The 12,653-nt window shown below is 38.1% G+C and overlaps 1 protein-coding gene across 4 annotated transcripts; it reads left to right on the top strand.

Moving 5' to 3' along the window:
* The first annotated feature begins 917 nt into the window (after window positions 1–917).
* On the top strand, window positions 918–8,580 carry LOC146507532 (uncharacterized). 4 transcript variants are annotated; one of them, XM_085176197.1, is made up of 7 exons: window positions 918–1,171; window positions 2,461–2,529; window positions 2,643–2,687; window positions 5,287–6,318; window positions 6,508–6,663; window positions 7,302–7,394; window positions 7,663–8,580. In XM_085176197.1, the coding sequence occupies exons 4-7, from the start codon at window positions 5,293–5,295 to the stop codon at window positions 7,960–7,962; spliced, it is 1,575 nt and encodes a 524-aa protein (XP_085032323.1). In that variant the 5' UTR covers window positions 918–1,171; window positions 2,461–2,529; window positions 2,643–2,687; window positions 5,287–5,292; the 3' UTR covers window positions 7,963–8,580. The 4 variants fall into 4 exon arrangements, with proteins under 4 accessions (XP_085032323.1, XP_085032321.1, XP_085032322.1 ...); XM_085176195.1 differs by lacking the exon at window positions 2,643–2,687; XM_085176196.1 differs by having other exon boundaries at window positions 918–2,529; window positions 2,643–2,691.
* The last annotated feature ends 4,073 nt before the right edge of the window (window positions 8,581–12,653 follow it).

Below are 12,653 nucleotides of genomic sequence, written 5' to 3'. Positions count from 1 at the left end.
AAATTAAACATTTGATGTAATGTATGTTTTGTAAATTATTTGTTTTACACTGTTTTACATGGCATTTTACAAGACAGAATCAGCTCACTTTAGTGAGCCAAAACAATTAGGACAGGAGAAAAAAAATTCTTAAGTAATGTCAGGAAGCTGGTATTTTATTTTAAAACTAATTGCTATTTTTATTTATTTAGAGAATTAAAAGCCAACTCCAGACCACTGCTTGTCCTGATTTGTGAGGGACTGATGAAGAGTTGGGAAGGAGAAGAATCAGAACAGGAGTGCCTCCCCCCACCCCCAGACACATAATCAGGTAATGTAACTTTGGTAATTTGAGATTAATTCAGGTGTCTTTTGAATTGTTGACACTGTCCTCTCCTCTCTTCTCATTATAGTTTTTGTATGCTGTGCCAGTTCTGCTCTTTTGTCTGTCCAAGAAGTACTCTTAAGGCATCACCAGCTACGACATAGGAGGATTTCATTTGCCCTGTGAACAGTGACTGCGTCTGTTTGTTTAGGACACGAGGGGCATTGAAGTCTCACCTCAGCAGATCACACAACAGGGCTAAGAAAAGGCAGGAGATCTCAACATTTTTTTTGTGATTTTTGTGAATTTAAGGAAAACTGCTCACATTTATTTCACATATTTTAAGGCACTTAAAAAGCCATCAGACTGTATCCTGTCCTTTCCAAAAATGTGACTATGCTACCAACAATTTATCAACCTTTACGTCACAAACAAGCAGAAAGCACAAAAACTCAAAAGATATAAAAAAACTGTATTAGACTGATTTCTCATGCAAATGCATGTCCTAGTCAAAGTAGCTCCCCTGATAAATCCTTAAATACCTCTCAGGAGCCACACTCAAAAAAATCAACTAGGGCATGTGTTTGATTAACAAAGTAGTAATATTACAGTAGTAGTAGTACTACATTACATGAAGAAATCATTTTTATGCTCATTAAATGATTCATTCTTTTTTGTTGAATATGAATCAAAGAAAACTTTAAGGGGTAAATTCATTCATGGCAATCCAATGATAATGAGGTCCATCAAACCAACGGCTCTGATAGCGTCATGTATTGCGCATGCGCCACGCCCACCGGATGCAGAAAGGTCCGTTGAGACGTTAACGAGCACGTAGAGTTACTTCTTTGGACACCTGATAGTGAGGTAAGTAATTCACATATTTCTTGATATATTTATTTAGGTTAGTGGCGTGAGAGATAAATACTACTAGTTAATTTTTTTTACCTCTGTAGTGTGGTGACTTAGAGGAGCTTTATATGTAGCAGGGAGTGTGTAGAGCCAAACATTTTTCAAATGTAAGTCGGTGAATTTGATTTTTTTTTTAACTTAACCGGAGTCGCTAATTGTTGCAACAGAGCAAGAACTGATGAGGCTATTTTGGCAAGTTCGGTTTTTTTGTTTCTGTCGACTTTGAATGAGGTGTGTTTCATGGTTATCTGCGTGGTTAGGACTGTTTTTTTTCTCTGGAGTTAGCTAACTTTGAAGAGCGGGAAAGCCGCGTAGAGCCGTAATGTCTTCGCATATAGCTCCGTGAATGACGGGTTACTTTCTGCTTAACCGGAGTTCGTGATTGTTGGTAGCAGTGGTAAGACTGACTGACATGGTTTTGGTGATTTTATGAGTGTTTTATGATGCTCTATCTAAAATTCCTGTTTTTGTCAGTGGAGTTTAGTGGCGGGCAACCGCATTAACTGGTTTGCTGAAAGATTTAATTCAACTAAACCAGCATTTAGGGGAGTTAATAACAAGGAGTAAAATAAAATCTGTCACAATAATTTCATGTGCATTTTCTTTTTTTGTAATATATTCACTTAGTTTTTGAATTCAGAATGATTTACGTGGATAATTGTTCGGGTTATAGTTTCTCTGGTGCTTTGCATTAAGGCTGACTAACGGTGCGTTCACACCGAACGCGTTAGATGCCCCTAGCTGATCGTGTGCACATTCGCACCTCGAAGCGCGTCCAGCGCGAACTGGTCGCGCTTTAAGAAGAAAGAGTCTCCCTTCTCTATTTGCTGTGGAGAGCAGAGCAGTGGGTAAAGGACGTCCTCACCGTACCTGGGTCCATCAGGTCCTCCACAGGAGGACCGCAGATTTTACCAGTGTGAGCGGTAGACGTGATAAGCGCGAATGCACAAAATGCACCACACAAACTGCAGCGCGTATTTTACTTTGCGCTTCAAAAGCTTCAGTCGTGTGAATCAGGCAGAAAAGTGTTTTCGCGACGCAAATCTGCTTCCGAAGTTTAGCTGGACCCCCAGTCGCGCTTCATCGCGCTCCTCCATTGACTTTACATGTAAACCTGAAGCTCTGGTTGCGTCTATCGCGTTCGGTGTGTACACACCGTAACAGCCTTCACATTTCACAGTATGTAGATATTAACCCAAATTTGTCAGAGTAATAACTTTATTTTAATTAATTTCTCTCCCCAGAAATACATCACAAAATAGAGCCACATTCCCATGCTCTGAGAGTCTTATGCACCTCCTCAACAATACATGGTAAGTTCATGTTTGCCATATTATTATTATTCTGTTATTTATTTATTTTTTTTGGATCATGCAGAAGTTTAAAATCCTTGACATTTTCTAATTCATATTTCATTTTTTATCAGTGACGTGTATGTGGCAGTGCAAACATTGTGTTACCAGAGAGAGCAGTAGGTACAAATTACTTCAACATTATAAACTACATCATCATTACGGAATAGGACAACATTATCTGTGCATATATGTTAATTGTCCGTGCACATTTAATACTTGGAGTGGACTGAACACTCATGTCTATAAAGCTCATTCATCTCAGTTTACACAGACAGCTTCAAGTTCAGTAACTTTTAAATGTGAGTTATGTGACTGCAGTGACGTCTTCTCTGAGAGAGATTTTTTTGTCCATATTGGAACACATCTGCGAAGTAACGAGACAGTTAGTTGTGTGTTTCTTGAATTTCTAAAGGCAGTGTAGTTACACGTGTGGACCCAGTTCAAGTGATAGAGTCCTCTGATAACGTAAGGGCTACCTGTTCTGCAGATGTATCCTATGGTGAATTTGAAAGTGAGTCAGTGACAGAATGTGATAATAGTGCTGTTGAAAATCAGCCAGAACTAATTGAACGGAAATTAGCAGTAATATTGTTGAAATTGGAACACATATTTCATGTGCAAAAGGATTAGATGAGTTCTTAGAGGAGTTAGTTTTTCTGTTGAGTTCAGCTAGAGTACCTCTGACAAAGCGTACAATTACAGAAATTTTCAAAAGCCATAACCTCCATATTAGTCAGACTGTTATTGAAGAGCTTGCAAATTCTGTATGTGTTTCTAACCCATACCTAAGTTGAGAATTTCTATTAACCTTTATATTGATGATTTTGAGGTTTGTAATCCTCTTGGGACCTCACGGAAAAAGCACAAGCTTTGTGGTGTATATTGGGTCTTGGGCAATTTACCACCTGGTTCTCATTCAGCCCTTTCATCCATTTATTTGGCAGTACTTTGCAAGAGTGAAGATTTGAGGACATTTGGGTTTGAAAAAGTCTTTGATCCACTTTTGAGAGATCTGGTAACTTTGGAGCAACATGGTGTGTTCATCAGTCAGTTGAACGAGTGTATTAAAGGAACTGTGAGCTGTGTCATAGCTGACAACCTAGGAGCCCATGGGCTGGCAGGTTTTGTGGAAAGTTTTTCTGCTGAATACATATGCAGATTCTGTACAGCTAAAAAATCTGAAATAAAGTCAGTGACTGCTGGTTATTTTGAGCGTAGAACACCGGAACTTCATGAATTCCATTTGAAGCGTGCACAAGAAACAGCAAGTGCTTGTTGTGGAGTTAAATGAGATTGTATTTTGAATAAGAATCTGAGCCATTTTCATGTCACTGCAGGCTACCCTCCAGATGTAGCACATGATCTGCTAGAGGGCATAATACCAGTGGAGCTTGCGCATTGTTTTTCTTTTTTAATCTCTAAAAAGTATTTCACCTTAGAAAAACTTAACAACTTGATACAAAATTTTGAGTATAAATGGGCAGATAAAACCAACCGGCCTCATGCAATTCCCCAGACTTTCTCATTAAAAAAAAATATTGGTGGAAATGCACATGAAAATTGGTCTCTACTTCGTTTGTTGCCTCTAATTATTGGTTCACTTGTTCCAGAGGATGAACCTGCATGGCATATTGTTTTGGATCTGAAGGACATTGTGGAGCTTGTTGTAGCCCCTGTCCAGTCTGATGAGTCGATTTCATACCTTGAGTGTACAATCAGTGAACATCACCAGAGATACCAAGAACTTTTTCCAAACAACAGTCTTCTGTTAACATCATTATTTGGAGCACTACCCTGCTCTGATTCGGCATTTTGGGCCTCTTGTCCACAAATGGACAATGAGATTTGAGGTGAAACATAGTTTTTTTTAAACAAATTGCTCGCCATACAAACTGTTTTAAGAACATACCCGTTACACTTGCCAAAAAACATCAGCTCATGATTGCCTCTGACTTGCATTCTTCTGACCATAAGACACCTTTAATGGTAAATGTTGGCTCATCAGTACCAATTGATGTTCTGAAAAGTGATATCACAGTAGCTATAAAGCAAAGATTACCAGATGAAACTGATGTCCATATTACAAAAAGTGTATCATACAATGGCATGAACTACAGCACAGGAATGATAGTTGTTCATGGGCAATTATTTGGTTTGCCAGAGTTTGCAGAAATTCTGCAGATTTTTATTTTGAATGGCAGAATATACTTTTTTGTAAAAAAGTTCTCTGCTTGGTATCGAGAGCACTTCAGAGCTTTTGAACTTGACATGTCACATGCGAGAGAGGTGTCTCTGATTGAGCATGGGGAACTACTCGATGACTACCCGTTAGCTGCCTATTCAGTGGAAGGCCTGCGTCTGGTTACTCTGAAGAGACACACTAACTTGCAGAGTAAACAGGAGTGATGTTTGTAAGTATTTCCCCCTATATCACCTGGCACAGTAAATAATAATTCATACTTTGCAGGCTAATTGCTACTTAATTTATTGAGAGTAGATTTTTTTAAGCATCTTATGCAAGAATTGTCATTAATTATAAGAATGCAAGACAAATCTGGAAAATGCACTATTTACTTTTCCTTCTCCAGTAAAAAAAATCCTAGAGGCCAAGGTGACATCATCAAATTATCGTTGACTTTAGAATTTGTTACACACTCGCACAATAGTCAATGAGTACATCTTTATTTATTTTTTAAATATTTGATAGTTGTCCAGGTCAACATGATGGCCCAGCCCATAAGACTGAGGATCATTCTCGGAGAAGATGATGCCAGGAAACTAATTTTACCAGCTGGGATATCAGACTCCGTTGGGGAATTGTGTCAGGAAATAAAGACAAATTTTGGAGTGCAACAGGATTTTCGCCTTCAATATCAAGATCCTGATTTTGGAAATGAGTTCATAAATCTGACTGTGATTTCTGAAATTAATGATAAAGCAACTTTAAAGGTTGTATACTTGGATAGTGTGCAGTTGCAAAGTTTTACAGAAGATGAAGGAGTGACATGTCAACCAGTGCGGAGTCCAACACATTCCTTTTCAAGCTCTTCAGCAGACACAGACAATACAAGGCCCGTTTCATCGTCAGGTTCATCACCGTCTACAACACTGTCAGTGTGGCCAAGTGTCTTCACAGTCCCTCGTTTCAGCTATGAGGCTGAACTGCAACTTGAAAAGGCCAATGCTGAGTTCATTGCTGGTGGAACTCATTTGACCCCCTCACCAAAACTGAAATCCCACCTTTTAGAAAGGCTGGCTGAAGAAATAATAAAATTTAAAGTCTATCCAACTGACAATGACCTGAATGAAGTTGCAGAAGCCCTTGTCAAACAGCATCCTTGTCTGAGGGAGCAGGGATCCTTCAATGGCTGTTATGGTTGGAAAATTAGCCTCAAGTATAAAATGGCCAATGTCCGGACCAAACTGAGAGGCCTGGGCTGTGCTGAGGTGTTGGTAAATTCACTAAAGAACAAGGCCCAAGACAAAAGTCAGGCAGCATTGAATGTGAAAAAGCCTAGAAGAGCAGAAGTCAATTACTGTCCGCAGTATCCAAAAGGAGAAACCACTGACAGCCTGGAAAAAGAGAGAATTGCACTGCTTTCAGAGGTTCAGAAGAGAAACAATGACGATATAGTGACAATGAAAATGCAGAAGACTTTTTCGTACAGGAGGCAAGAAGTTATTCAAGGACAGCCCTTCATTACAGATTTTAAAAGCAGATGGCCAGCTCTGTTCACCGAGAAAGAGGTGCATGTCCTATATGTATAGCTTTATGTCGCAAGAGTGTGTTTATGGTTGACCAGTTATTTCTTTCTTCACTAATATTGTGATAAAACAGTGATAAAACAGCTAATAATTAGCTGTTTTATCACTGTTTAATTCCTGGTATGTCCTTCCTCTGGTGCATATTGTAAGTGCATTGTTCATGTTTTTCAGATTGACAAGGAATTCCTGCGCATATCGACAGTACCGCTGCTATCTAGATTCTTTTATGAGCTAGACTTGTACACTCCTCGCATGATGGAGCTATTTCAAGGCAAAGGTGGAGTGGCTGGCAGAAAAATCAGACACATCATGGTGGCCATCTCCAAGGTGGGTTAGATCTGTGCTTAAGAACTTTTTATGCCCATAACCTGGCAATTTTATGAGCGAAGATATCTATACATATGGTAGGCAAAAGTCCTAAGAGGTTTTTATATTGTTATACAAATTATATAAGCATCAGTCTTATATTAATAAGTAATTGATAAAATTGTATGGTTAATTTTGATCAAAATGAAAAAAAAAACAGTGTTTAGTTGTGTCTGATTTTTTTTGTGTCTGATTTTGTTTAGACAGATGTTTCGAGGTGGCTGTAGCTCAGTTGGTAGAGCAGGTCAGCTACTAACCAGAAGGTTGGCGGTTTGGTCCCAAGCTCCTCCAGTCTGCATGCCAAAAATCCTTGGGCAAGATACTAACCCCATCTTGCTCTCCAATGCATCCATCGGAGTGTGAATGTGTATGAATGTTAGACAGTAAGCACTAAACAGTTTAGAAAAAGTGCTTGTGTGAATGGGTGAAGGAATTGTTGTATAAAGTGCTTTGAGTGCTCCGAGTAGAAAAATGCTTTATAAGAACCAGTCCATTTACCATATGTACTTGCCTTTTGGACTCTTCCAAACTAAGTATTCCTTTTTCAAACTGCTGCCTAAAAGCTAAATATTGTCATTATGGATTCCCTTTTTTCTTAGGATGACACAATACATACAAGACGAGCATGCATCCTGAAGTCCTTGTGTGTCTACCTGAACGAAGACCATGAGAAACTTGTGAAGGAATATACGGTCAGTTACATTCACAACATGTTCTGTGTTATGTAATTTGCTGCAGGAGTTATGGGTAATTTCGATATATGAAATGGTAAAATGTGACACCGCGTGTGAATAACAGATATTGCAATTGGTCCTTGTTTTGTTTCATGTCAAATTTCTGAGGTGTGAAACCAGAGACATAGAATTTAGTAAATATATCAGCATATTCACCCTGATTGCTGAATTCCTTTTTTTTCATATCTAGACTCAAACAAATGTATTATTATATTTTACGTCACAGAACACTGAGGCCATGGAACAAACTGTGATGGGAGTGTATGTCATACAGCAGGAGGGTGCGGAGCCTGGAGATAACCCAGAGAACATCGGTGTCCTGATTGAAGGCGTGGAGGTTCTCACTGGTTTGAAAAGCATTGCAATTGCTTGTGCTCTGTTATTTGGACTGATATACTGTCTGAACCTAAGCTACCCACCGGAGCTCAAATGCACTTTTGAAGTCTTGCAAAAGATTATCATGAAGCTAGATGGGCAGAGGTTGTCATCCAAGGCACAGTTCCTAAAAAACAAGCTAATGGGGTGAATGAGCTTGAAACAGACTCAGGCAAGGCAGATATTTTTTTTCAAGATTTTTCCAATGCAAATATGTGTTTACCTTTTTAAAGTTTAAAATTGTAAGTTATAACATGTTCATATAAACTATGTGGTTTGCTCAGTGGCTATTAGACAAAGATTGTTGGTTCATAACTTAAAGTCTTATACACTTGAAGGGTAAACACTGATTTTTGCCAGATGGGCAATTGTTACAAAGGCAAATGCACACTGGTTTTCACAAGTTGTTTGAGTGGAGCAGTTATACTCAAAATTGAATGTTTTCTCCACACGTTAAATAGCATAAAGTCACTATTAATGGATACAGCCTGATTAAATGGAGGAATAATGTATGCAAGCAACATAGTAATGTTGTAATGTTATAGTAATGTTGAATGTTATGTCTGAGCTTTAAATTGTGTTAAAATTCATATTGTTGTTTGCAATGCATATTTTACTACATTATACGAAATTTGCTTTGGGGATAATATTTTTTGTCTGCAAACTATTCAGCAGACTTTTATTTCATTTTTATTTTATTTTATTGTATTTTTCTTTCAGTCAGCATGTCTTGATCTGGAAGTTCTGTGGTCTTAGTATGAGATGGTTGAAGTGGGATCCTGCCAACTCTTTTAAGAATGTTCAAGCAAAATAAAAGAGATGGTTTTGCAAGTTATCATTTATGTATGTTTCATTAATTTAATTAAAAGTAATGTTTACATAAGCAATACAAAAACTAACTGAAACATGATTGGTGTAAGTACTACAGACATAAATTACATTTGTTCATTCAACAAGATTAACATTGGTGTAACAAACAAATATTTTACTAGTTCATGTAACAAGACTGACTTTTGATGTGCCAAAGTGTTAATGTTTAAATTATGTTACACTTACAAACATATATCGTCTTGAAACAACACAATCAAGATGGATTAATATAACATGATTTGTTTAGATGGAATATAAGTGGCAAGATAAAATTAAGTTCATCCAATGAATTATTTTTTTGAGTGCAGAGACATTACCAAATGGTTCAAGTGTAGCATCAAGTGATAAAGAGGACAATGAGTTTGTAGATTACCAATGTCTTGAACATAAAATAGCTCAACTTTTTTTATGCATGCAAACATTGTTACATGTTTCTAAAAGTGCTTTGCAGAGAATTATTGAGGAAATTAGTGACATGTTTTTATTTTGATTTCAAAGAATCAAAGAAGTGTTTGCTGAACAGAACATTGAGGCAGATGATGATGTAATTAAAAATATAAATGATGCACTTTTCAAAACCAACCCATTAATTCAACAGAACCAAAAGGTGCATTATCTACTGATTACAAGAGAAATATTTATTTCAAGAATAATTTTCATGTAATTGAGCCTACAGAGTACACCTACAAAGTGAGAACTAGAAATACATTTGTTTATGTCTCAGTAAACCAGGTGTTGGAGAACTTATTAAAAGAGAAAAGTTTCTTTGAAAAGTTAGCATTTGATAAAGAAATTAGTGAAGGTTATTACAGATCATTTAGAGATGGGCAGTATTTCAAAGACAAGCTTTTAGGATTGCTAGATATGTGCATTAGTTTAGCTTTGTATATTGACGACTTTGAAATATGCAACCCTTTAGGAACATCTCGAAAAATTCATAAAATAACTGCCGTCTCTTGGGTTGTACTCAACATATCTGCAAGGTTTCGTTCTACATTGCCCTCAATACAGCTTGCTCTTCTTGGTAAAAGTGTAGATGTTAAACAGTTTGGGTATGCATGCAAGTCTGCACGTTGATAATATTGACACAGTTGACATCTGTTTCTTGAATGAAACTCTTCAGAAGTGCTTGAAACTGAAATATCCACAGGTAAAAATTGTGTCATTTGCTAAATGTGTTTATCTGTATGGGACCCAGTATGTTAGAGGCATGGTCATTTCATCAGGACAAATGAGTGGACTGCCTGTATTCTACAAGATACTGAACATTTTGGTGGACTCTGGGAAAGTGTCATTTGTTGCTACAAAGCTCTCCTCTTGGTTTATGGAACATTACAGATCATATCGGCTTGACAGCAGCTATAAAGATCTGGAAATACTTGACCGAGAAGATTTGAATGATTACCACCCTTTAGCTGAATACTGTGTAGCTGGACAACTGATGGGGACACCTGTTATGTGCCTCCTGCATTGAAAGTGATGGTATGTATTATTCTTAAATAGTTTTCAGTTGATTACTTTGAATTTGTTAATTATTTAGAATTGCGCCCTTTTTTTGGTTTGTCTTCACAGGCCCTGTTACTGCGAGTCCACGTCAGTCCAAAACTTATCAGAAAAATCCAACTGTCCACTGTTCCAGAATCTGTGAAGCAGCTTCAAGATGAACTACAAGCAAAGCTTGGACTTGAAGGTGACGTTGCAATACAATATGAAGACCCAGATTTTCGGAATGCACTTTGCAGCCTGATGGATATTAATGAGCTACCTGCTGGACAGGCAGTGTTGCACCTCATTTGGGAGGAAAATGCATCAGCCTTGCCACCACAGACTCCATCTGATCATAGCGCCATCTCATCTATTGATACAGCCAGTGTGAGTTCAGCATCTTCTTTCAGCCCATCCTCATCCACCCAGACCTACATGTGTAGCACTTCACTGTGGCCAAATCCATTTCCTATCCCAACCTTTTCCTATGATGTAGAGTTAAAACTTCGCAAGGGAAATGAGGTATATGAGAAAGCAGGGGCAAATTTAAGTGTAACAAGAGACATCAAGATGGAAGACAAGCTGGCACAAGAAATGTTTGCAATCAAAGCCTACCCTGACGAGAATGAAATAACATCTGTTGCCCAGGAGCTAGTTTCCAAACATCCCTGCCTCAAAGAGCCCGGCAATGTCACAGGATATGATGGTTGGGCAACAAGCATTAAGTTCAAGCTTGGCAACTATCGTTCCAAGCTAAGTCAAGCTGGATGTAGTGAAGTTGCAGTCAATTGAAAAAGAAGAGGGGAAGAAGATGACAGTGGATCAAATAGATTTTCCTTAAAGAAATCAAAGTGAGGTGAAGTCAACTTTATCCCTGATGCCCCAGAAAACTACAATGATGAGTCTCTTGAAAATGAAAGATGCATTTTGGAAGATGAAATGAAGAAGAGGGATAGGAACATGGCACTCATCACCCAAAAGATGGACATCACATTCTCTCTCAGGAGGAAAGAAGTTGTGGAGATTCAACCCTTGGTCAAGGAAATGCAGCTCAGATGGCCAGCTCTCTTCTTGAACGAACAGGTAAGATAATCTCTTAAATATTTAAAGGAAAACTTCCGGTTTTTGTTTTTTTTTTCAGTGCGGTCTTATTTCTAGAATGTAAAACGTTCATTTACTTACCCAGACAAAATTCAAGGCATTTGAAGTTGTTAGAAAGAAATTTTAATCCCAATGTTACGAGTCAGTCATTTTGCAGGAGAGAGCTGAGCCACGGTTATGGGGAAAGGATTCACTGAGACAACTAAGAAATGCCTGAATTAAGCCAAAAACCAAACTGGAGGGTTTTTAATATAAGGAAATAACATTAAAATGTGTTTAAAAGCTCCAAAAAGTTGATTTTACATTATATAGGACCTTTAAAATTTCTTCTGAACAACTCCAAATGCCTTGAAACTTGTCTGGGTGAGTAAATGAACGTGAGCGCCATTTCTTGTGCCCTTGAGAAACATCTGTTTGTATCACTCCAATATCTTGTAGAAAAGGTTGAAGGCTACCGTTGAGCTAACAATGCTAATGGTAAAATATTAAAAAAATAGTTGGCTCTAAAAATATGAAGCTAATTTTGATATTACCAACAACTCTATTGAAGTGAAATCTATTTACTTGTCAACTTACTGTGTATATTAATGGATTGCATTTATTTCACTCTTTGCTGGGCACCCAAAGCGCTTTACAATTCCACTACTTATTCACTCTCACATTCACACATCAGTGCAGGGAAACCACAGTTATAGCCACAGCTGCCCTGGGGTAGACTGACAGAAGCGACGCTGTCATATCGCACCATTGGCCCCTCTGGCCAACACCAGTAGGTGGTAGGGTAAAGGGTCTTGCCCAAGGACACAACGACCAGGACAGAGAGAGCTTAACATGTCTGGTGAGCATGCAGATCTACTCAATCTTCAGTTTTGGTTTTCAGAGACTTAATGAACTGTTGTTTTTTTTATTTTGCATAGGATACAGATCCAGTTGAGAGGGCAACCCGAAGTGTTACAGTGGGCATCCTCACTGTTCTGGAGGACTATGTGGGACCCAACTCGCAGTCCACAGTGGTCAACACTGCCATTGTTTTGGAAGAGGACATTATTCTTGATGATCTGCCAGACCTTCCCACTGCCTTTGCCTACCTGTTTGGCCTACTTTATGGGCTCAACATGGAGTTTCTCAAAGAACCAAGCTCTTAACCAAAGTCTAACCTATTTCACAACGTGTTCAACTCAAATGCAACTTGTGTATGCAGAAATTTGTTTTGAGTTACAGTTTTTGGGTTTTGTGGTAAGTTGCTCTGAAAAAAGTAAATTTCTGGCTTTAAGAAAATGGTAAGGTGCAGAAAGTTCTGAATCAATCTCTTCTGTTCTTTACTTAATGTAGCTTGCATGACTGATTGCAGATTTCATGTGTAACAAGTTTTTATAAAATGTTGAA

Source organism: Neolamprologus multifasciatus, chromosome 11, assembly GCF_963576455.1.
Source record: "Neolamprologus multifasciatus chromosome 11, fNeoMul1.2, whole genome shotgun sequence".
NCBI lineage: Eukaryota > Metazoa > Chordata > Actinopteri > Cichliformes > Cichlidae > Neolamprologus > Neolamprologus multifasciatus.
This window is presented reverse-complemented; position numbering and strand designations above follow the sequence as displayed.